We start from the raw sequence: 24,561 nt of genomic DNA, 5'->3' as shown, positions 1-24,561 counted from the left end.
GAGGAGGCCCAGGGGGGCGGGGTGGGGGGCGGGGGTGGGTGCTGCGCTGCCGCGGAGCTGCTACTCGGCGCGTTTTGCATGAAGATGGCGGCTCCCACCGCCAGCAAGGCAGCCTCCCTGGGCTGTAACAACAAGCCTGCGTTCCCGGAGCTGGATTTCAGGTCGGGAGCTCGGGTGGAGGAATTGAACAAACTCATCCAAGAATTTACGAAGCACGACCAGCGGGAATACGACGACCAGAGAGCGCTGGAGATTCACACAGCCAAGGATTTCATCTTTTCCATGCTGGGTAAGGAGGAAAAAGGGGGAGGTGTGTGTGTGTGGTGGGAAGCGGAGTAGAAAACCTATTCCCCCTTCTCGACCTCTTCCCTTCTCGGTTTCCTTCTCGAGCCGGTGCCTGGGGTATAAGCCATCTCCGTTCCGCCTCTCCTTTCTCCGCGGAAAGCCGAGCTGCCTGCCCTCCCCTCCTTACTATACTTTACGCCGTGTCTCCCTTTTCCCCTGTTCGCTTGCTCTTTTGTTAATTTCTCCGCCACCGGGGGCTGGCAGGCAGGTGAGGCGTTCGCGGTGAAGCTTTGCACTGTTGGGGGAAGCCCCTGGAAGCGAGTGCGGTCCAGGTGAGCCCCTGAGGTGCCTTCACTTGAGGGATTTGGCTGCCGGAGGCAGGGACCTGCGCCTTCCCGACGCCGGCTCTTGGGTGCTCTCCCGAGCTGGGGAGCGGAGACGGCTCAGGGCTCTGGCTTGGCGCCCGAGCGACAAGTTGCTTCTCTCGTCTCGCGGCGCGGCGCTGTCATGCCGAACCCCGGTGGCCAAACTTGTTGGGTGTTCCCGAGTAACCCGCTGAAGTAGTCTGGGCGTCTGGAGTTCCTGCAACTTTGATTTGCAAATTGACTTCCCTTTGAAGCGTTCGGAAGCATTTCCGGTGCTTCTCCAGGGCTCTCGCTGAGCTCGGAATTCCTAATTCCCAGCTCTTCTGTGACCCGGCGCCGAGCTCTGGCCGCAGAGGAGCGCCGGTTCCCTGCTCTTTGTGTATTGTCTTAGCGCTGACCGACGGAGGTGCCCAGAATTTCCAACCCCGGAGATGTCGGGGGCTAGAAAATGTGCCCCCCACGCCCACCTCCAGCCCCTCACCTACAGCTCCTGAAACATGATTGAATGCTGTGTAAAGGAACATAATTGAGCCAGGCCCGGGAGACCGAGCCCACCCTCCCCAGGTGTCCTGCCGTTGGGATTATTGCTACTGAGGTGTAGTGGGAGTTTGCCAGGCGCCTGGGTTGTAGCTTGAGGCTCCGCCAGTGGATCCGTGGCTGTCATGCGGTGCGTGGCCCGCAGTCAACATTCCGCAGAACTGGTACTCCAGGGTCGTGCTGCTCTAACGCTCGTCACTGTATGTTCTCTACAAATAGATCAGCCAATTTTCCGGGTGTTGAAAAATTTGATTGGAAAAGGTCTTTTGGCCACAGGGGAAAACAGGGCTTTTCTATTTCTCCCGCAGTCTACTTGGGTTTCAGTTGGCTGTTGCTGCTTCTATCCTGGGATACCTTCTTCCTTCTAGGTTTTCTTCTTCCTCACTGCCCAAGGAGGGGGTAATACAGAGTGAACGTGTCTGTGTCCGCTGGTAGTTGTTCACGCGTTGGGAAGTTGGATGAAACATGTTAAAACTCTTGGATGGTTTTTACCTTTTGCGCCGCACTCTCCAAGTGTATCCTACGTTGCGTATGGGGTTGGAAAACTCTTTTTATTGACAGATTCGACCGTTCAACTATTTAGATGAATAGATGAATTAAATATATATAGTATATATATTTAAATTCATAACCTGGTAGGAGTGAGCTTCCAGAGGGAAGCCTAAAATGCTTACAAAGCCAAAAGCCAACATAGTGATTGTCAGGAAGGTGGGGACACACACAGAAGGCTGAGGGCAGGTATTTAAGTTGTTTAGCTAATCATAGCTTTTCTCTGTGGCACAAATAATGGAAGTCTGCCATTGTGTTAATACAGCCTCAGATCATTTCTGACGTCACTTGCGTAGGTCATTTACTAGAAGAAGGTACTGGGTCACCACCAGTTAGGGTAGTCATAGGTCAGGAAATGGGATAATGTAGGGAGGGTAAGTTTAAGTGCCTGGCTCATTAGGAACTTCTGTGCTTAACTCCATAGCTGATCCACTGAGTCAGCAAAGCTTTTATCCAAATATAAAGAAGTAAATTATTCTAGGGTGCTTAATTTTCGCATGTGTTTAATGCCATGGGTGGCATTGTGTTGACAGGCAAACTAGATTTGCTTCTATTCCTTTTTACCCAGTTGACCTTGCGAGCAGTCTTTCTTCCCCCTGGGAATTTAGCATTGCCACCTACAGGAGAGAAAAGCCAGGAGAATGTCATTTAAGCCTTTTGCCCCTCTGGACACTAGAAGGCAGATGGCGAAATGAGCTTGCCTGTGTGTGGTGCTGCATTCATTTGTGAGTTCCTTGCTTTCCTTTAATGAGTTGCAGGCTGCTCTAGACAAGTGGAGGTTTGGCGACAGCAAGGGTTCCTATGTGGATTTACTTTTTCTAAAGCAGATTTTGGCGTAGCTTAAAGAACAAAATCATTTTTTTGTACACTTTGTTTCACTTGCCACAGCCTTGGTTCTTTAATGAATATGCAAATGAAGTCTCTTAATGACCCCTAGCTTGTTAAGGTGTCACTTGGGTGGCACCAGGCCCTCATTTCAGGGATTTGTGGGGGGGCAAGTCCTCTTGGCTTTGTTCTGTATCCGAGCTGCACCTGAGGATTGTTAGCAGCTTACAAATATTATCCCCTCATGCAGAATGAAGTGGCCAACCATGAATTGGGTGCAAGCCTCTTTAGTGGAGCTGAGAAAAATACTGCCTCATGTTTCAGGCAGTTGGCGGGGGTGAGGCATGTTACTCTCTTTTTCTGTAAGATTGTTAGGCAAGTCGGAAGCCCCTCCAGCTTCACAGATCCTTTTCATTTTGTCTCGTTTGGAGGAATTTTACACTGAAGAGCAAAGAGGTGGTAGACAGCTGTCGTAATCAATGACCTGTCAACACCAAGACACTCCACTGTCTTATCAAAGCAGGGTTCTGCACAAGCTGTGGGGTTGATCTGAGCCTGCTGGTGGTCACTCTGGTCTCTGGGATCTGTCCTGATGCTCTCTGTTTGTAGAGATTCTGATTTTTTTTTGGAGGCAGGTGTTAGCTGCCATTGTCTAGATTCACTTCTGATTCCTCTATACCTTGGTCTTTCAGGAGAATGATTGGTGTTATTAGCTTGTTAATATTTGAGAGCCCAGACTGTGCGAGAGGCTGGCAGTGCATAATAAACACCATTTATCAAAATTCAGGGAAATTGCCAGAGTTCATTAATGTTTTAATAATATTTGGTATTTGCATAATGTCTCTGCCAGCTCTTTTGTTGTCTTCATTCCCTGGTGAGGCTGGGTGGAGACTGGTTTGTGTCCCCATTGAACAGATGCAGAACAGGGGGTATGCAGATGCTGGAGAAGGCAGGAAAGAGACAAGCCGTCACCTAACCTACACACCAAATGGTTGGTACCATGGCATGATTTTAACGGTAGTTAATCATTTACTAATTGTCTTCTCAGGGCCAGGACCCTCACATAGACTTTTCAGGAGGTGTTGCTTTCCCATTACATAGATGAAGATATTGAAATCTAGTGGGGTTAAGAAACTGGATATCCAGGGTCACGTAGCTAGTAAATGGTAGAGATGCTACTAAAACTCAGATCAGCCTTACTCTAAGACGTGTTCCTCTTCTCTTACTTGAGACTATTAGTAATAGATGCATAAAATCCAGAGGAGAGGCTTTGTTTAAAAAAAATCCCTTCTTCTTTCAGGCTTTTGTTTCTGATTTTAGCTATAAGTTTTAGCATAATGTAAGTAGATTTCTGGAACAGTCTGAGTTCAAGTATTCTATAATAAGATCTCCTATTTGAATTTTTGATTGAGAAAATCATAGTAATTATAATGTTAAAATCTATAGTTCCATTCCCAATCTGCCTCTTGTTGGCTGTGTGGTTTTAGTATTCTCTCTCTCTTTTGTGAGACAGGATCTTGCTCCGTTTCCCAGCCTGGAGAGCAATAGTATGATCATGGCTCACTGCAGCCTCAAATTCCTAGGGATAAGCGATCTTCCTGCCTCAACCTCCCTAGTGGCTAGGACTAGAGGTGTGTACCACCATGCCCAGCTAATTTTTTATTTTTTTTAATTTTTGTTTAGATGGAGTCTCACTATGTTGCCCAGGCTGGTCTCAAAATCCTGCCGTCAAATGATCCTCCCGGCTTGGCCTCCCAGAGTGCTGGGATTACAGGCATGAGCCACCACGCCTGGCCAGTTTTTTCATTTATTAAACATGGATAACAGTAATGCATTGTTTTTCAGAACTGTTATGTCAGAATGTGAAATTACTTTGCTAACTAAAAATACATACATGAGTTTATTATTTAAAGAAATGTTTGTTTATTTATTTATTTGATTATTTATTTGAGGCAGGGTCTCGTTCTGTCACCCAGGCTGGAGTGCAGTGGTGCAATCTCAGTTCACTGCAATTTCTACTTTCCAGGCTCAAGTGATCCTCCCACCTCAACCTCCCAAGTAGCTAGGACAACTGGCTAATTTTTTTTTTTTTTTTGGAGACGGAGTCTCTTGTTGCCCAGGCTGGAGTGCAGTGGCACAATCTCAGCTCACTGCAACCTCCGCCCCTGGGGTTCAAGCGATTCTCTTGCCTCAGCCTCCCAAGTAGCTGGAATTACAGGCATGCACCACCACACCTGGTTAATTTAGTATTTTTTAGTGGAGACGGGGTTTCTCCATGTTGGTCAGGCTGGTCTCGAACTCCTGACCTCAGGTGATCTGCCTGTCTCGGCCTCCCAAAGTGCTGGGATTACAGGCGTGAGCCACTGCGCCCAGCTACTTTTTTTGTATTTTTGGTAGAGACAGGGCTTTGTTTTGCCATGTTGCTCAGGCTGGTCTCACACCCCTGAGTTCAAGCGGTCCGCTTGCTTCAACCTCCCAGAGTTCAGGGATAAAAATGTACTTTCTTAGAAAATCCAGTGAACTTAAATTGGAATTATTTCTGCAGCTTGACATCTGAAAGAACTATGGAGTACAATTAGGGTAGCCCAGGAGGATATTGGCTCGTACTATGTGCTGACAGTGGTGCTAGCTACTTTGCTTCAATCCATCAGCTCATGTAATCTTTTTTCCACAACTGTGTAAGTATAAGTATCATGACTATTTTGGAAGTGAAATAGGTGTTATTATCCCCTTTTAAAGATGAAATGGTGAGGCTCAAAGAAAGAAGTCAAGAACTTAGGCCAAGATCATTCAGAGTTTGAGATTGAATCCAGTTATTCCTGACTCAGAGGCTCATGTTCCTTTTACTGTAGTAGCAATTGGTTTCCATCACTTTTGGGTGAGACATACTACACTCAATAGCCTGCCTAGCCTGTGGGAGCAAAGATACTTTCTTTTTTTTTGAGATAGAATTTCGCCCTTGTTGCCCAGGCTGGAGTGCAGTGGCACGATCTCGGCTCACTGCAACCTCTGCCTCTTGGGTTCAATTGATTCTCCTGCCTCAGCCTCCCAAGTAGCTGGGATTATAGGTGCCCACCACCATGCCTGGCTAACTTTTGTACTTTTAGTAGACATGTGGTTTCACCATGTTGGCCAGGCTGGTCTTGAATTCCTGACCTCAAGTGATCCACCTGCCTTGGCCTCCCAAAGTGCTGGGATTACAGGCGTGAGCCACCACGTCCCGCCTGAGATAATTTCTTTTTGTCTTGTCTGTCCCTCTTTCTCTCCCTCTGTTTTTTTTGTTTTTTTTGTTTTTTTTTTTAACGCATCTGACAAATAATGAATGTAATAGTGTTTGCCAATCAGCAGGCAGGGTTCTGAGGATAAAATGGTGAGCAAAAATTTGAGAAATTCACAAGGGCCTTTAGGGACCCTTCCCCTGTTTCCTTTGCCCACCAACTCTAGCAGGATATTTTGCTGGCTGTTTCTCCTCCCAGGCCAGTAAGTGCCATGTGGCCATTTCAAAGATGTAAACCACGGTGTGGTGCTCCTGGACCTACCATATTTTTAGGCACTTTCCACATCTCCAGAGTGGGTAATTTTGAAGCCCTGCCTTTCCAGTGTTTGATTGCTGCTTTTCCCCTCATGAATTCCCCCAGCAGGATTTACCGTGGGAATTTATCATGCATTGGTGTTTCATGGGGCTCCATGTGCCTGGGAGGTTCGCGAGAGTTGTGTCTGCTTACGTGCTACATCTGTAGAGTGGACAGGATAATCTCGGAAGCTTGTTCTGTCTCTGAGAACATTATGTATCCCGGGCAGGGGATCCCTCTAAACATTGATTTCTGTGCTAGTTTGGATTGGTTTCAATTCCCCCTCCATGGTTCTGGGCGGTGGCTGCCTTTCATCCGTGAGAGAAGAGGCCTAGAACTGTTGACAGTCCTGGATCTTCCTGTCATTCCTTGTCGTGCCACCCATTGGATAATGCATTGCTCGCAGTTAGGCTGAGCCCCTTTTTAATTCACAGAAATATTAGATTCTAACAATTCAAAATCTCTGGTCCCATTCAGACCTATTGAATCCAAATCCCTGGAGATTCCCCGATGCGCTGCTCAGCATTTCAACATCCTGTCCCGTGTGAGGCCTGATGTTCTGCATTCTCTGTTCTAGGCACAATGAGCGTGATTCCAGTTGACTTTTGAGATTTGAACCAAGCTACTGAGCCTAATGAGCAGATAATGTCTGTCTGCTCCTGGAAAGTAATAACAGGGTTCTTCCACCTGGGACAGAGACAAAGCGGCAGAGTGAGTGAGACAAGGGTATTTACTCTGTCACAGGTTTTCATAGGACTTTACATCATTGTATCATTTAATCATCACCGTTACACTTTGAGGTGGAAAAAAAACTGTGGTGAACCCTAGAATTAGAAAAATAGAGGAATTCCTCCAAGTTTACCAGCAAGTGAGTGGCATAGGTGGGACTTAACCAGGGTCAGGATGAATACAAAGCCCTGGCTTTTAACAAGGACAATATTCTGCGCTCAGGAGGGCCAAGAGACTCAGATTTTACCTCTGAATCTGCAGTTACTAGTATTTGCTGTGTGACGTTGGGCAAATCACTCAGACTTTAAGCCTCAGTTTCTAAATATATAAGTTGGGGTTAATACTTATATGTACTTCGTGGCCGGGTGCGGTGGCTCAAGCCTGTAATCCCAGCACTTTGGGAGGCCGAGACGGGTGGATCACGAGGTCAGGAGATCGAGACCATCCTGGCTAACATGGTGAAACCCTGTCTCTACTAAAAAATACAAAAAACTAGCCGGGCGAGGTGGCAGGCACCTGTAGTCCCAGCTACTCGGGAGGCTGAGGCAGGAGAATGGCATAAACCCAGGAGGCAGAGCTTTCGGTGAGCTGAGATCCGGCCACTGCACTCCAGCCTGGGCGACAGAGCGAGACTCCGTCTCAAAAAAAAAAAAAAAAAATACTTATATGTACTTCGTGTGTTCAGGTGCATTCAATTCTGAATCTGAAAGCTTTTATATAAAATATGAGAAAAGGGAATTTCTGAGTTATTGTACCTGCTCTGTTTTATACTATGTGGTATGTGTTTTACCCTAAGTCTCCTAACCTATGTTGGGCCTAATTTTGCCCATTTTCCAATGATAGAAAATATAAAGGAAAAAGTAAAATCACCACAACTTTAATCACTATTAACATTTTGATGCACCCTTTTTTCTAAACATCTATATTATACATATGCTTATACCCAGACATATGTGCACATTTACATAACAGGGATGGTATGGGATCCATGTCCTTTTATTAATAGTAAATTTACCAATATACTGTCATCTACTGCATTTTAAAAGAGGAGCTATAAGTTGAAACCTGTAGAATGTTTTCCTAGCTTCTTTCATTCATCTCTTTTTATTCCAAAGAAGATGCATTCCTAGAACTTAGAGCACATTCTGTTATTTAGGTATATATGTATGAATGACAGGTCTCACTCTGTTGCCCAGGCCGGAGTGCAATGGCACCATCATGGCTCACTGTAGCCTCGACCTCTTGGGCTCAAGCGATCCTCCTACTTCAGCATCTCAGGTACCTGGGACCACAGGAGAGCACAGCCAAGCCTGGTTAATTAAATTTTTTTCTTTTTTTTTTTTTGTAGAGACGCGGGTCTCATTATGTTGCCCAGGCTGGTCTTGAACTCTTGGGCTCAAGTGATTCTCCCACCTTGGCCTTACAAAGTGTTGGGATGACAGGCATGAGCCACCACGCCCCAACTCTATTCTATGCTTTAATAATTGAGAGAAATGAATCCTCACATTGGTGACCTCTGAGGATTTTACCTACCTTACCTGGCATCTTCTGAAGATTTTACCTACCTTTCCATGCCATCTCCTGTCTCTGCACGTTCTACATTGTCATATAACACACACCCCATATTTCTAACTTTCTTTCTTTGCTTAGGCTCTTTTCTCTCTCTCTCTCTTTCTCTCTCTCTCTCTCTCTCTCTCTCTCTCTTTTTAGACAGTCTTGTTCTGTCGCTCAGGCTGAAGTGCAGTGGCCGATCTCAATCTCAGCTCACTGCAACCTCCACCTCCCAGGTTCAAGTGATTTCTCCTGCCTCAGCCGGAGTAGCTGGGACTACAGGCACCCGCCACCACACCCAGCTAATTTTTTGTATTTTTAGTAGAGATGGAGTTTCACCGTGTTAGCCAGGATGATCTCAATCTCCTGACCTTGTGATCCGCCCGTCTCGGCCTCCCAAAGTGCTGAGATTACAGGCATGAGCCACCTTGCCTGGCCGAGCCTTTTTTCTCTATCAGAGTTCCCTAACCTGGGTCCATGGAAACAACATGAAGCCTGTGAACTTGAGTAGGGAGAAAGGACATCTTTATCTGTATTAACCTCTAACTTAAATACAGCATTTTCTTTCAAGGTGGGAAACCATAGTGTTATTAGTGGTACGTATGTTTTTGTTGCCAATAGAAATCCCAGGCATCTGTATTTCACATTACAGTTGTTGCAGATATCTCAAAAAATGTTTACTGCTGCTTTGAAATTATGGTGGATATTATACTTGCTGCTAGATTTTATTATTTAAGGCACTAATAATCACATATGGTACTCTCACAAATTTACTTTAAAATGCATTTTGTATTTTAATACTGATTTTCTTGGAAATCTTGTGTGATGTTATAATATTCATTTAAATATGCTGTTCTCTGCAGGAGTCTATAGGCTTCTACAGTCTGTCGAGAGGATCCATGTCACAGAAACAATTAAATGTCCCAGCGTCTACAGATGGCCTTCTGACACCTTATGTGTGCTTTATTTTTCTCTCCCAGCTCAGCTGCCACTTGACTCATGAAGCCTGCCTATATGTCTTCGAGAAGAAGAAAATTTACCTTTCCTGTGTTTCCGCCTGATGCCTGGTCCCTTTTATGGCCCTTAGCCTATTCTTTCCCATGCTGTAAAGAATCCCTGGCTTATTTATCTTTACAGCACCTGGGGGGTCATGCACCTAGTAGTTGCTCACTAAGTGTGATGTGACTTGAGTCACTGTTTAAAAGAGCTCTTCCCAGTGAAGCTTTGTATTGCAGTCTCAGAAATTAGCACTTTCTAACCTTGTCTCTTTATGATTTTTAAAAATCCATTGAGCTATGCTGTATCATGTTTTCTGGAGTCAAGAAAATCTTGATCTTATCTCCTTATGTGGTAGAGGGGTGCAGGGCGAGTTTTTCTACATTTCTTAAGACCTATCCTAGGGCAATATAAGAAATACCCGTAGTGGGCCGGGCGCGGTGGCTCAAGCCTGTAATCCCAGCACTTTGGGAGGCCGAGACGGGCGGATCACGAGGTCAGGAGATCGAGACCATCTTGGCTAACACGGTGAAACCCCGTCTCTACTAAACAATACAGAAAACTAGCCGGGCGAGGTGGCGGGCGCCTGTAGTCCCAGCTACTCGGGAGGCTGAGGCAGGAGAATGGCATAAACCCGGGAGGTGGAGCTTGCAGTGAGCTGAGATCCGGCCACTGCACTCCAGCCTGGGCGACAGAGCGAGACTCCGTCTAAAAAAAAAAGAAAGAAAGAAAGAAATATCCGTAGTGATTGCTGTAGCTTGTTGACTGGGAACAGCAAACTGCAACTCATGACTCATAGGAATGTTCCCTTTCTTGTGGACTCCAGTGTTTCCTCACAGGCATGTTAGGGCACTTCTGGACCTCTGGCATGCCCACACTCAGGGCTTTCCAGAATGCACAGTGGGCACACGTTATCTTTCTCATTATGGTGTTTGACGTGCTTATCAGTCATCCTCCCAAGTGTTTGGAAGGTTCATCTGGAATGCAAGTTGTAGGAATTCTTTATTATTATAAACTACTGTTATTTGCCCTCAATCCTAATTTACCTTTGCACAGTGCTTTATAGATTACAATAAATATTCACGTCTGGTATGGTATTATCCGTCGGTAAGGCCTTTGAGAAAGGTTGTAGAGGAACTGTTAATCCCCATTTCTAGATGGGAGTACTGAGACTCTGGGAGCTGATGTGACTGAGTTCTAAGGTCACAGAATCAGTTGTAGATCAAGACTCCAACCAGCCGCAGTGTCTTCTGCCGCAGTCAGTATATCACCTGGGAAGAGCTTATAGACTTTTCTACCCTTAGCCATCTTTCTTGGGTTGCGGGGATGGATTCCATAGTTGCAGACAAGGGAAGGATAATAGGTTTCATTCCCCTTTGGACCTCTCCGCTGTCCACCTGAGTCAAGGGTATATAGGGGGTCAGTCTAACTGAGACTGGAATGAGTGAATACAAGCCCTATAGACATTCATTCCCCAGGTCTGATTTTTAGGCCTTGCCCAACTCATCCTTAGGGCTTGTGACAGTGTTTACAAGAGACCTGGGTAAGTACTTGCCTGCTGAGTAATCTCTCTTAAGAACTGTTCATAATTATGCCCTTCTATGAGGCCCTGCTTCCAGGAAACAGCTATCTGTTTTTCATCCACTTAAGTGCCTTTTCATGAATTCACTCTACACAAGATAAAGAGATAACTAGGGACAGTGCTGCTATGAATAAAGCTGGCATGGGAACTGTTCAATTTGTTTATGTTTTATATTTTTTCCTTAACGCAAGAAGACTTGCGAGTTAAGTCAGTAGTGGGAGTTGGTATAAGTCTTGTTTAGACTTTTGTCTCTTCCAACTACTATTTGAATATCTACAATGTGTGTAGAATAGTGTTAAGCATTCATTCATTCATAAATTCATTCAACATATGCTGGCATGCCTGCCATGTGCTAGTGTAATTATTGGTGCAATTACTGTGTAAGTGCACAGAGTAATGAATGAGAACCAAGACCACTACCTCCATAGATCTTCTTTTCTCTGGAGAATTTAACAAAATTAAGCATGCAAGTAAACAGGGGTGTGTGCTGTAAAAAAACAAGAAGCAAAGAATATGATGATGGTGGGCAGCTGGTAGGATAGAGTGAAGAGTGGTTGAGAAGCCTTCCCTGAAGCAGAGACGTTTGAAATGGAAGAAGAAGCAGCAGCAGCAGCAGCAGCCATCTGAAGACTGGCTAAAAGTGTATTCCAGGTAGACAGACAGCAGGTGTAAAGGCCCTGAGGTGAGGGGTAAACTTGAAAGGAGCTTTCAAGATGGCTTAAATTTTAGCAAGTTTAATTTGGTCTCCATAAGGAGGAATGGTCTGTGTTCAGATAAGTCCTCTGATGGGGTGGGACTGCCTGCCTTGGCATTTAGTGAGCTTCCTGTGGGTAAGGTTTTCCAGGTGGGACCACACTTTTGCTAGACTCCTGTTAATAGCATTCAGGGATGGCAGGGGTGGATAGGAGGAATGTAGAAAAGTTGGATTACAAGTCCTCAAAAGGTGCTCCGTAGCCTTGTGATTCTCAGATTTTACCCCTGATAGTCCTAGGCCAGAAACAGTGACTTCTACATTTGGTGATTTATGTTTCAAACTGTAGTTTTCATGGGATGATGCTGATAGGCTCTATTTTTATCTAGTCCTCCACAATTTACAAAATACTTTCATATGTATAATCTGATTTGATTTATTCCTCACAGCAACCCTAGGCAGTATTATTATTGTATCTATTTTAACACAGGAAGAAACAATAATCAGGAGAAGTTAAGTAACTCATTCAAGGTCACTAAATGGTGGAGGTGGGATCAAACTCAAATCCTTTGAAACTCACCTTTCATATTACAATAATTTTTCTTTTCTTTTCGTTTCCTTTTCTTTCCTTTTTCTTCTTTTTGAGACAGGACTTGCTCTGTCACCCAGGCTGGAGTGCAGTGGCGCGATCTCAGCTCACTGCAGCCTCAACCTCCTGGACTGAAGCAATTTTCCCACCTCAGTCTCCTGAGTGGCCAGCACTGCAGGCAGACACCTCCATGCCTGGCTAATTTTTCTTTTTTCTCTTTTCTTTTCTGTTCTTTTCTTTTTTTGAGACAGGGCTTGTTCTGTCACCCAGGCTGGAGTGCAATGTCATGATCTCAGCTCACTTGAACCTCTGCCTCCCGGGTTCAAGCGATTCTCCCGCCTCCGCCTCCCCAGTAAGTGTCATTACAGGCGCCCGCCACCACCCCTGGCTCATTATTGTATTTTTAGTATAGACGGGATTTCACCATGTTGGTCAGGCTGGTCTCGAACTCCTGGCCTTGTGATCTACCCACCTTGGCCTCCCAAAGTGCTGGGATTACAGGCGTGAGCCACCGCGCCCGGTCATACCTGACTAATTTTTAAATATTTTGCAGAGACAGGGTCTCACCGTGTTGCCCAAGCTGGCAATAATTTAAACACAAAACAAAATCTTTTCTACCCCATCCCACCCTGTCACAAGGAATGGAAAGGGGATGATTTCTGGTCTGGAGAAAGGCACTGAGTGAGGCTCAGGAGGAAGAACTAAGCCAGCAGACTGCAAGTCTGCCTGTGCCTGATGGGCATTCAACTGTAAGCACTGTTTCAGGCTGCTTCAAGATCACCCTTTTAGCAGCTGCAGCTGTCCTTAATAGCAGCTGCTTGCACGGATTGTATTGTGATTAATAAAGGCAACTCAACAGTTTGTTCTTTCAACTGTGCCCTTGGTGTGCACAGCCTGCGTTTCATACAGTTTTGATTTGGAACAACACAATCCTACGGGCATATGGTGCCTGCGGGCTCATTACCCTGTTGTGAGAAGAGATGGTCCACCTAGGTCAGAGCTGCTGAGCCCAAGACCTCCCAGGGACTGGATAGTAAGGAAGATGAGTGGTGGGTGGCTCAGTAAATGCCAACTCCTCGGTAAGAGTCAGGGATGCCAGGGAGGCAGGGGAAGTTGGTAAATGGAGATCACCTCTTGTCCCTGTTGTCTGATGGGGCCACTGCCCTTTAACACCTGCCTCCACTGCAGTGGTTCTGGAACTTCAGTGTGTGTCGGTGTCCTGCTTGTTGAAACACAGATGGCCAGGCCCCACTTCCACAGTTTCTGATTCTGTAACAGAGCCTGAGAATTTGCATTTCTGATGAGTTTCCAGGTGATACAGCCGCTGCTGGTTGAGGGACCACACTTTAAGAACCATAGCCAAGGGCTGAGGGTCTGCGCTGATAGAACTTTGGATGTTTTGGATTTTTATGAAAAATCTCCAGATTTTAAGTATTGAGAATAAATCAAATTGTAAAGAAACACCATGGGGTTTAAAATTATAAGTCAAACAGAACACTGCCTGTCAACTTATGATCTCTGATCTGAATACTTTCAGGAAAGATCTTTTGCAGCCTGCTCTGAAAACTGAGACCCAGAGAAGGCTGGGAGTTCATCCACAGCATACAGCTAGTTTGGGACAGAATCATGACTAGAAGCCTGGTTTCCCACTGTGTGTGTGTTTGTCCTTGCATACTGTCTTCTGAATACATTTTCTCTTTGAATGGGAAAACGTCTGAAAATAATAATAGCGGCCGGGCGCGGTGGCTCAAGTCTGTAATCCCAGCACTTTGGGAGGCCGAGATGGGCGGATCACGAGGTCAGGAGATCGAGACCCTCCTGGCTAACACGGTGAAACCCCATCTCTACTAAAATACAAAAAAACTAGCTGGGCGCGGTGGCGGGCGCCTGTAGTCCCAGCTACTCGGGAGGCTGAGGCAGGAGAATGGCGTAAACCCGGGAGGCGGAGCTTGCAGTGAGCTGAGATCCGGCCACTGCACTCCAGCCCGGACGACAGAGCGAGACTCCGTCTCAAAAAAAAAAAAAAAAAAAAAAAAAAGAATAATAGCCACACTCAAATATTGCTAACTGTGTTCCAGGTGTGGTTCTAAGTACTTTATGTGTATTAGCTAAATCAGTCCTAACACCAACACTGTGAGGAAGGTACTTGTGTTAGGCTGTTCTTGCATTGCTATGAAGAAATACCCAACACTGGTAATTTAAAACGAGGTTTAATTGGCTCACAGTTCTGCAGGTGGTACAGGAAGCATAGTGCTGGCATCTGCTCAGCTTCTGGCGAAGGCTCAGAGTTCCCAATCATGGAAGGAAAGTGGCAGCAGGCACTTTCACATGGCGAATGCAGGAGCAAGCAAAAGTAGGGGGAAAGGTGCCCTCATACTTAGAAATGACCAGATCTCTCAACAGCTCAGAGGGAGAGCTCGCTCATCACCAAGGGTGTGGCCCAAGCCATTCATTGGAGATCTGCCCCATGATCCCAACACCTCCCACCAGGCCCCGCCTCTAATGCTGGGGATTACATTTCAACAGGAGATACCAGTTGTTAAGAGCAAATATCCAAACTCTATCAGTACTATTATCCTTATTTTACTGGTGGGAAATCTGAAACAGAGAGGTTGAGTAATTTGCCCAAAGTCACAGAGCTACTAGTAAAGTGAGGATTTAACCCAAGAAGTCTAACTTCAGGCAGAAATTGACAAATAACTAAAGTTTTTTTTTCAAAACTTCATTTAAAACAGCAAAACAAAACCTCTTACCATGCAAAGTACAAATCATGGACAGAGTCTTGTAATTTCAATGCTGCCAGGAAACTTGAAAATTAGGTGGCTTGACTTCCTCCCTCCTCCTTTTATAGACATGGAAACTGAGGGCCAAAAAGAAAAGGGAACATGATCATCCTGAACACTGCCTTTACTTTTGGGCAGAATGGAGGTTAAGTAAATGTTGGGTAAGTAATGCTTTCTAAGAAAGATACTTGGACCTGAGACAGTTGGCTTCATAGCATTTGTGCCCCCGGGAAGATTCTACTGACTTTGAAGACAAGGGGAGTCACCTCGAGAGGACTGTGCTTCAAGGTAGGGAAAACTTCCCCTGTTACAAAGCCACCTTGTAGTTTGAAGTTCTCTTAATTGCTATTAGAGGAAGGATGCTACATAAATAACCTCGTAGGCAAGGTGTATGTTTGGTCTGTCATGTTTGCTTTGGTCTTTTCATTCGTTCCTCGTGTCTTTCTCTCTGGTTTCTTTCCTCTACAGTGTGACCTTTTCTTATGCCTGTGCTGTTTCCACAGCTTTGAATAGCATGATGAATATTTTGATCTCTGAACAATTAATATCTATAATAAGCAAGGCTGGCGGGCTGGACTCTGGACTATAGGACCAGCCTGTGGCTGGGAGGAGTTGCAGCTGCATGGGCTGAAACACCTCCTCGAGACCTGAAAGAACCAGCATAACCTTCACTCCCTGCGGCTGGTCTTAGGGCTTAGGAGGATTTAGGGTGTTGTAATAGGATTCAGAGAATTAGAGAGGAGTTAAGCTAGTGGGAATCTTTCTGAGATCAGCTCATCCACCCCATCATTTTACTGATGGAGAAACCTAACCCCTAGTGAACAGTGACTTGCTCAAGGTCAAACAGTGATGGTAGTGATGAGAATGATGAAATTGAGAAACTCTTCCCTACTGTTTGCTAGGCAATGTTCCAAGTACTTAGAATTATTCATCCATTGAATCCTCACAACAGTCCTGTAAGGAGAGTACTGTTACCCGTCCACACATCATAGATAAGAAACTAAAGCCGGGAAGTCACTTTGCTCAATCCAGTGATAGAGGCTGGATTCAAACATCGGCAGTCTGGCTCCTGCCCTCTTTGCACCTTCACAAAACTGCCTGTGCCGGGCTCTGTGTGGTTGCTGATGTGCAGAGGTGGGGTGGTGCCACACGCTGAGCGGAAGAACAGAAGTGGGGGTAGTGGGCAGGTGGAAGGGATGACGGTTTTGCTCTCCGGGAAACCAGTTGCTGATGTGGTTCCGGTTCTTGGTCCAGAGCCTTTCTCACTCTATCGGTTGGTCTTCCTTGGCAGCTCCCAGGACACACATTTTTTGATGCTTGCGAGTTTGTTTCTGGAAAAGTCCTTGGTATGAAATCTCATCCTAGCTACAGCCTCCTCCTTTTGAAAGTAAGAAGGTGTGTCCCAGCTAACTGATTGATTTAAAGAGGTATAAAGGTCAATTAGGCCCTTGACACTCAGTAAATTAGGGCAGCCTTATGAAGATGCAGGCTTTCCCCCACACTCCCCCAGTGGGTTTAATTTCAGATTTAGAACATTTAATTAGGGCATAGTTAATGTAGTCTATCATTGTGGGGATAATGGGGAGCAGATCTATTTTTCAGGGAAAGGCAGATGCCAAATGTATTTTTAGGAAGTTGGCTTTGAGGCCACAATTTATAAATTGAGTTGGGTTTTATGTGAACTAAGCGATTGGCCTCTTTAGTGCTGTAAGTGACTCTTAACAGTGACTAAAAAGTGACTAATTATTTATTAATATGAATAACCCTTCCAGCTTTCCTGCTTTCTGAGGGCATATGTTTGTACATTGACTTGTCTTAAAGCATTGAAGCATATTCATAGGATGGTACACGATTGGTTGTTGGGGTGAAATGACTTCTTGAGATCCTGGTGCTCATGATGCAGAGGATTGGAATTGAAATTCTCAGAGAAGCCTAATTCCCAACCTACTTACTCATGGTTTTCTGGCAATAAAGTCTTAATAGGAATGGAAACATTCATTTCTCCATGGAATAGTGAACCATCTGGACTTTGTAGAACCTCATAGGAAACAATTTAAAAATCTCTGTTTCTTTGGGAAGAGGATTGATGGGAAATGATCCACCTAATGTCTCTGTCATCCAAGACCAACCAACCCTGGCTGCATCCTCTGCCATCTCGGGCTCTTCATCTGGGTATTATTGCTGCCTTCTCCATCTGTAGTTCTTTTTCAGTACTGTTTCCTTCCTGCATTCATACATCCATCCTTCATCAATTTCTTCAACAGAGACCTTGGAGACCTTTGTGCAGCAAGTCTTTTTTTTTTTGAGACAGAGTCTCACTCTGTCGCTCAGGCTGGAGTGCAGTGGTGCGATCTCAGCTCACCACAACCTCTGCCCCCTGGGTTCAAGCGATTCTCCTGCCTCACCCTCCTGAGTAGCTGGGACTACAGGCGGGCGCCACTATGCCTGGCTAATTTTTGTATTTTTAGTAGGGTTGGGGTTTCACTATGTTGGCTAGGCTTGTCTTGAACTCCTGAGCTCAAGTGATCCACCCACTTCAGCTTCCCAAAGCTGGGATTATAGGCGTGAGCCACAGCGCCCAGCTGTTCAAACTCCTTAGCCTGTTCTACAAGGCTCTTGGAAACCCAACTCCAGCCCACATCTCTAGCTTCCTCTCCTGTAACCACCTCAGTTTTACCGCATATTTCTTGTATGCCTGCTATGAGATAGGCACCATGTGAGGTACTGGCCTTGCATTACATGTTAAGGTAAAGACACAAACATTCTGAACATGTTGAGAGGTCCTCAATGCTCTTTCTCCTGTTGCATCTTCAGCCACACACTGAAATCTCAGAAGCTCTTACTCTCATTTCAACCACATTGACCTTTCAGTTCTTTGAAAATACTACATCCTCCTGCCTACAGAGGCCTTTGATGGAATGCCCCATCTCTCTCATCCCACTTAACTCTTACTGATCCATGAGATCTCTGCTCTGTCAAATCGCCACTTCTTGGGGAGGCCTTTCAGGCTAGCCTAGAACAGGTCAAATTTTTCCCTGGCCTTCTAGCCTCAAAGGTTTCTTAGTTGTACCAGTCAGTTATGAATTTGCAATGATTTGTGCTTAACGTCTGGTATTTTACACTGCCATAGAAACTCAATGATGGCCTTTTGTGTATCTGTTTCTGTCTTTTTTTTTAATTGCCTGAAAAGGAGATCAACAAATATTGCTGGTATTGTTGGCTATTTTACCTTCGTTCTTGAACGTGGGCAGTTGGGTGGTACACCATTCACGATGAGGCACTAAGATGGCTATGAGTGTTCTGAGCTTTAAGTATATACCTTGATGTATTTTGGGAACTTATCTTTCCTTCCTGGTCTCCCACTTCTTTGTAGCATATAATCATGAAATGATAAGACTGACATCTTTTGAAATTGTCTAGTCCAGTTATTCCCAACCTTTTCTAGATATGATAATTTCTTTTTTCTCAATTAAGAAAATTATGAGATAGTGATGCACACCTGTAGTCCCAGCTGCTTGGGAGGCTGAGGCAGGAGGATGCTTAAGTTTAGGAGTTTAAGACCAACCTGGGCAATATAGTGAGACCCCATCTCTGAAAAAAAATACAGGAGGTTCATGTATTTTAGTTGTATTTTGCTATCAGTTTTTTTTTTTTTTTTGGAAAAAATAAATAGTTATAAAATGCTACTGTGAATTTAATTATATAAATTACTTTAAATTTTATCTTAATAGCATCTACATGTACTTAAAATGTAGTAGTATATTTGCATGAGAGATAATACTATAGCACCAATAACTCCATGCCCGTGTGGTCTCTCAGTCAGGAATCAGCTATTAGTATTGGTCCTTTATTTAAAAAAAAATTTTTTTTTTTTATTGAGACAGGGTCTTGCTCTGTCACCCAGGCTGGAGTGCTTGATCACAGCTCCTGGGCTCAAGCGCTCCTCCCATCTCCATCTCCCCAGTAGCTGGGACTACATGCCCTCCCAGCTAATTTTTGTATTTTTAGTAGAGGTGGGGTTTCACCATGTTGGCCAGGCTGGTCTCGAACTCCTGGGCTCAAGTGATCCTCCCGCCTCAGCCTCTCAAAGCGCTGGGTTTACAGGTCTGAACCAGCACGCTCCGCCTTTGGTTTTTTATTTTACATGCATCATATTTGGAACTGGTTCCCTGTGAGCTTATTCCACCCCTGACCCCGTATGTGTTCGATCTGACCAGCATGCTGTTTTTAAAATTTTGGAGCAAATATTTAAAAGCCGGGAGATTTTCTTGAAAAATTGGAAGAACTAGACGTGATTTCCTGTATGGCCATAATCACCCGGACTGAATAGCGGCTGCCTCCCCCAGATGTGCCACGTTTTCTTCAGTTTGTCACAGTCCTCACTAATCTCTATCTTATGGCAAGTTACTGGTAAAATGGGAACTTAAAACCGAGTGACCTAACCCTAGGTTCATGGGGCCTCCGTCAGTCTCCACAGAGGCTGTGAGCAGGAGCCCTGGGGTCAGCAGTCCCGAAACCTGGGTCTTTGTCTTCCGCTGTTGCTGACTAGTTTGGTGACCTTGAACGACCTATGCAACCGTTCTGTTTGTTGCATAGTTTGACTTTGAACAAGCTATGCGACTTTTGTTACCTGTTACCACATTCTAGTAAATACCTCATGGATCCCATGAGGTTGTTTAATCTACTGAGGGAAAATTGTTTGCTACAAGTTGCAGAACTTGTTTGTTATTAATTTCCCTGTTTTCTGTTTCCTTGTCTCTCTTCTCCTCCTTCCATAGAGGAATTTACTTCTTGTTTCACCTTGATGGTTCATTTTAGAAATCCGAGAAGGCAACCATTGGTTTTCCCTCACTTTCTCGTCCTGCTGTTTCTTCCACAGGTCGTGTCTGGAGGCAGCTCTGCTCCTTTCATGCCATGCTCTTTGCTCCTCCACAGCCATAAGCAAGCTCCTGCAGTGACACCCGAGACACCCCAAAGCTGGAACTTACTCCGAATATCAGAGTTCTAGCTGGATTATTGCCTGTTGAGATACTCAGTAACTAGCCAATGATGGTAATTATTTTGGTGTTGCTAATATCCATGAACTGCTAACAGGATACTGGGTTAGTAAGGGAAGATTTGGTTTCCAGTGGCAATGTCTTTGAGGCAAAATTTGTGGTTCTGTGTTAAGTTTTCATTGTTTGAGATGAACAATACCAGTGCTTTTGTCCTTGTGGATCTGGAAGGGAGGATGGGCATCAGTGCCACAGGAGAAGAAATAAATATGAAGGAAAGCTGGGTGTGGTAGCATGCACCTGTTGTTCCAGCTTCTTTGAGGCCGAGGTGGGTGGATCACTTGTAGCCCAGAGGTCGAAGTTGCGGTGTGCTATGACCACACCTGTGAGTAGCCACTGCACGACGGGGCAACATAGAAAGACCCCATCTGTAAAACAAAACAAGGCGAAGGACGCTGGGTGGTGCGGTGCAGTGGGAAGAGAGAACGTGGACTTTGGGGTCGGGCTGACCTACCTGTTACAGCTTGTGTGGGACAGCTTGTGTGACCTTGGGCAAACTATACTTTCTGAGCATTAGTTTCCTTGTCAGTGTAATAGGGATAAGAGAATGTGTTTCATCTTTTAATTTTATAGCCACGTTTTTTAAAACAGATTTTGTAGAGGATGAATGCCAACTTCATAGGGTTGTTTTAAGGATTAACTTAATGCCTGTGTTGTATGTTAAACGAGCAGCAGAGTACATAAAACTGCACTTTTCTTCCATGTTTTTGCGGAAAGTCCTTTTTTTCTCTCTCCTGAAGTAGGATTAGTTTGTTGCCTATGAAAAGAAAAGTAGTGTGAAGTTGTCTGTATAAAGGTCTAGTGTGATTCTTTGTGCAAAGAATTTGACTCAGCAGTTTCTTGGGCCAGGCGTGGTGGCACACATCGGTAGTCCCGGCTACTTGAGAGGCTGAGGTGGGAGGATTGCTTGAGCCTGGGAGGCGGAGGTTACAATGAGCCAGGGCCATGCCACTGCACTCCAGCCAGGACAACACAGCGAGAGCTGGCCTCAAAAACACAAAACAAAACAAAAAAGCCCCCCAAACAACTTGAGTAGGTAGAATGAAATTCCTAGTGATTTTCTAAGTATCTTATAAATAAAAAAAAGCTAGATTTTCCAGGAAACTGAATGAAATTGTCTTTTTCTTTAATAGTTTTCTGGATGTTCTAAAAGGTATATAATTGGCCAAACAGGGTGCTTATTCCAGCCACTCTGTAAACCAAGCCCAAGAGGGCCTTCAGAAGCAGAACAGTCTCTGCCTCTTTGCAGTCAGTCGTTGGCTTCATTGATTGAGGACCTCTTGCCTGGCTGGATTAAACTGATTGAAATAGATTGAAATAAAGCTGAGGTTTCAAACGGATGCTTGTATTAGTAATTTTTCCTTAGAACAGAAGAGAGATAATTGAGGGAGACGTGATTTGGAGATGATGGGGGACTATGTCTGGGTGTGGGAGTATAGAACTCCCTCCTGAAAGTCTACATATGAGATTTAAGATTCCACTAATCTTCTTGAGGGTGAAGGTGGTGAGGTGGGTTGGGCACCTGCTGGTGAAATGAAGAAGGTGAGCACTGGACCAGAAGGAATGGTGTTGAGAAAACACTCCTGTTCCTTCAGGCCCCTCGAGAAGCGGGAACCATGGAGTGATTTCCCTAGCAGGCCCCCTCGGCTCCCTCCCCCCAACCCAGGCCACCTGTTTCCTGCTTCTGTGTAGGACTGGCTGGTTATGTGGAGAGGGTTGGTGAAGAAAGAGTTGGTGATGAGTTTGATGCCCAGAGAACCCTCTTAGACTGAGGCAAGCTCGGGAATGTGCTGTGAGATGTCAAAGAGGAGATTTCTTTATCAATGTTTGGCTTTCTTATCAATCTTATCTGTTTGTGTTGTGATGAGGTGAGAAAAAGCCTAAAGGGAGGTTTCCCTTGAAGGAGAGCTGCCTGGTGAAACTGGTGCACCCCAGTTAGAGTGCATGCACCTGTTACTCAGGGGAGAGATGGAAGAATGGGGTGGGAAGCAGCAAAAGGATTCTTAAAGAGTGGAGGGTAGAGATTCATCTCTAGGTTGAGCAATAAAGTGGACTCCAGTCGCTTTCTCAGAAAACAATGTTACGTTACGGACATGGGCAAGATGTTTGTAAGACTGGCAGCTTTGAAATGTTCCCAGGTTTGTTTCTCCAATTACCTGTCGCCTCCCTATTAAAATGAGAGGTGAAGACCTCTTAGGTGAAAATAGTCCCTGTGCTTGTCTTCAGGGGAAGCCAGGCACAGGATTGGGCGAAAAGCTGCAGAAACCATGTTCTACTCAAAAATCCAATGGAGGCCAGGCGTGGTGGCTCACACCTGTAATCCTAGCACTTTGGGAGGCCAAGGTGGGTGGATCACTTGAGGTTAGGAGTTCGAAACCAGCCTGTCCAACATGGTGAAACCTCGTTTCTATTAAAAATACAAAAAAGTCAGCCGGGCATGGTGGTGGGCGCCTATAATCCCAGCTACTCATGAGACTGAGGCAGGAGAATCACTTGAACCTGGGAGGCAGAGGTCATTTTGAGCCCAGATTGTGCCGCTGCACTCCAGCCTGGGTGACAGAGCTCAAAAACAAAACAACACAAAACAGAAACAACAAAAATTTGCTGGGGAGAGAAGAGCTCGAACAGGGAACAGAATGGGAGAATGAAGTGGCTCTTTAAATTATTTCTTTTTTCGAGACAGAGTCTTGCTCTGTTCCCTAGGCTGAAGTGCAGTGGCACGATCATAGCTCACTGCAGCCTCTCACTCCTGGGCTCAAACAATCCTTTTGCCTCAGCCTCCAGAGTAACTGGGACTACAGGCACAGACCACTATGCCCAGCTAATTTTTAAATATGTAGTAGAGACAGGGTCTCACTATGTTGCCCAGACTCTTTTCAAGCTCCTGACCTCAACCGATCCTCCCACTATGGGCCTCCCAGAGTGCTGAGATTACAGACATGAGCCGCCTCCCAGCCAGGGTGGCTCTTTAAAGATGTGAGGGGTGGGAATCACGCACTGGTTTTGAAAGGGAGAAAAGTGCTTGGACATGGGGGAACGCCTGGACTGGACCCTGAGAAATGGGCCGGGAAGCCCATCTGAGGCTGAGTGCTAAGTGCTAAGTGCTGAGAATTGTTAAGGATGTTTCCCAGATGTTTCAGGAAATGCAATGTTTTCCCATGCAATCAAGGGGTGTTGGCAGCCGCCTTCTGTCACTTACTGTGTCATCTTCAGCTCACCCCTTCCCCTCTCTGGCCCTCACTTTCCCCAACTATAAAATGAGGAAATTAGGCTTCCCTTCCTAGTCTGTGATTTTAGGACTCCATAAGTAGAGTCGCCTCTTATTGACATCAAAACCTGTGTCAGGTAGCTATACTTTTGAAATGATGGGTTAGATGTAGAGATTTGCAGTGGTGGTCGGTTTGAGGGCAGTGATTTATATTTCCAGGAAATCTTTGGAGAGCAGTTTCTGTTCTCATTCGAAGAAGTAAAGACGTCATGTCACTTGACACATGGGGAAGCCCACAGCCCTGCCTGTGACTCTCAGAAGGGTGACTCATTAAACTCCAGGGACGCTTTGACCTGCATTGAGAGGTTGGTAACTTGGCCCCTGCTGCTTCTGGTGGTGTGAAAGCTCTGGGCAGCTGGCTGGGCTGAATGTAACTGTGCCTTGGAAGGCACCAAGAAGGCCCTGAGCAGTTTACATTGACTGTGGAAGCCAAATATTGTCGTGCAAATTAAGTAGGACACCAAAAGGGAAATTCATCTTAATCTTCTTTAAATACTTACTGCTCATTTGCCAAGGTTCTAAGTAATACAATTTCAAAGGTTCAGAGGTGTCTTAATACAATTTTCCCCCTTTGTACATAATTCTATGCCCTTTGTGTAATTCTGTTAGAAACATTAGGGTAATTATAGAGCTACGTTCTACTTTTCAGTTACTATAATATTAGCCCTGAGTCTGCTTGTACCAGCTGTATTAATAAGCAGTGACTATGGCTGGGTGCGGTGGCTCATGTCTGTAATCCCAGCACTTTGGGAGGCCGAGGAGGGCAGATCACCTGAGGTCAGGAGTTCCAGAGCAGCCTGGCCAACATGGTGAAACCCTGTCTCTACTAAAACACACAAAAAGTAGTCGGTGTGGTGGCGGGTGCCTGTAATCCCAGCTACTCGGGAGGCTGAGGCAGGAGAATCCGTTGAACCTGGAGGCGGAGGTTGCAGTGAGCTGAGATCGTGCCAGCCTGGGCATCACCAGTGAAATTCCATCTCAAAAAAAAAAAAAAAAAAGCAATGACTAAAGTTCAGCAGACTGAGCCTTTCTCTGTAGCATTTATTTGCTACTAGAGGCAGCCAAGGTCATGACCTGGGATGAACTTTGGGTTATTAATTCAAGGACCCAGTATCTAAATCCTCATCTGTAAAATGGGGACAAAATTGTCTGAACTCCCAGTCGCTGGATGTGGGGACCAGTGAG

The 24,561-nt window shown here is 45.3% G+C and overlaps 1 protein-coding gene across 1 annotated transcript in view; it reads left to right on the top strand.

Annotated features, from left to right (window-relative positions):
* Positions 1 to 12: 12 nt before the first annotated feature.
* Positions 13 to 24,561, top strand: part of MB21D2 (Mab-21 domain containing 2) — a 125,399-nt gene continuing 100,850 nt past the window's right edge. Inside the window, exon 1 of the mRNA XM_017873446.1 lies at positions 13 to 289. Within this exon, the coding sequence (XP_017728935.1) occupies positions 79 to 289 (211 nt within the window). The 5' untranslated portion in view covers positions 13 to 78. The remainder of the gene's footprint in view (positions 290 to 24,561) is intronic.

Source organism: Rhinopithecus bieti, unplaced genomic scaffold (genome assembly GCF_001698545.2).
Source record: "Rhinopithecus bieti isolate Rb0 unplaced genomic scaffold, ASM169854v2 scaffold_5626, whole genome shotgun sequence".
Lineage (NCBI taxonomy): Eukaryota > Metazoa > Chordata > Mammalia > Primates > Cercopithecidae > Rhinopithecus > Rhinopithecus bieti.
This window is presented reverse-complemented; position numbering and strand designations above follow the sequence as displayed.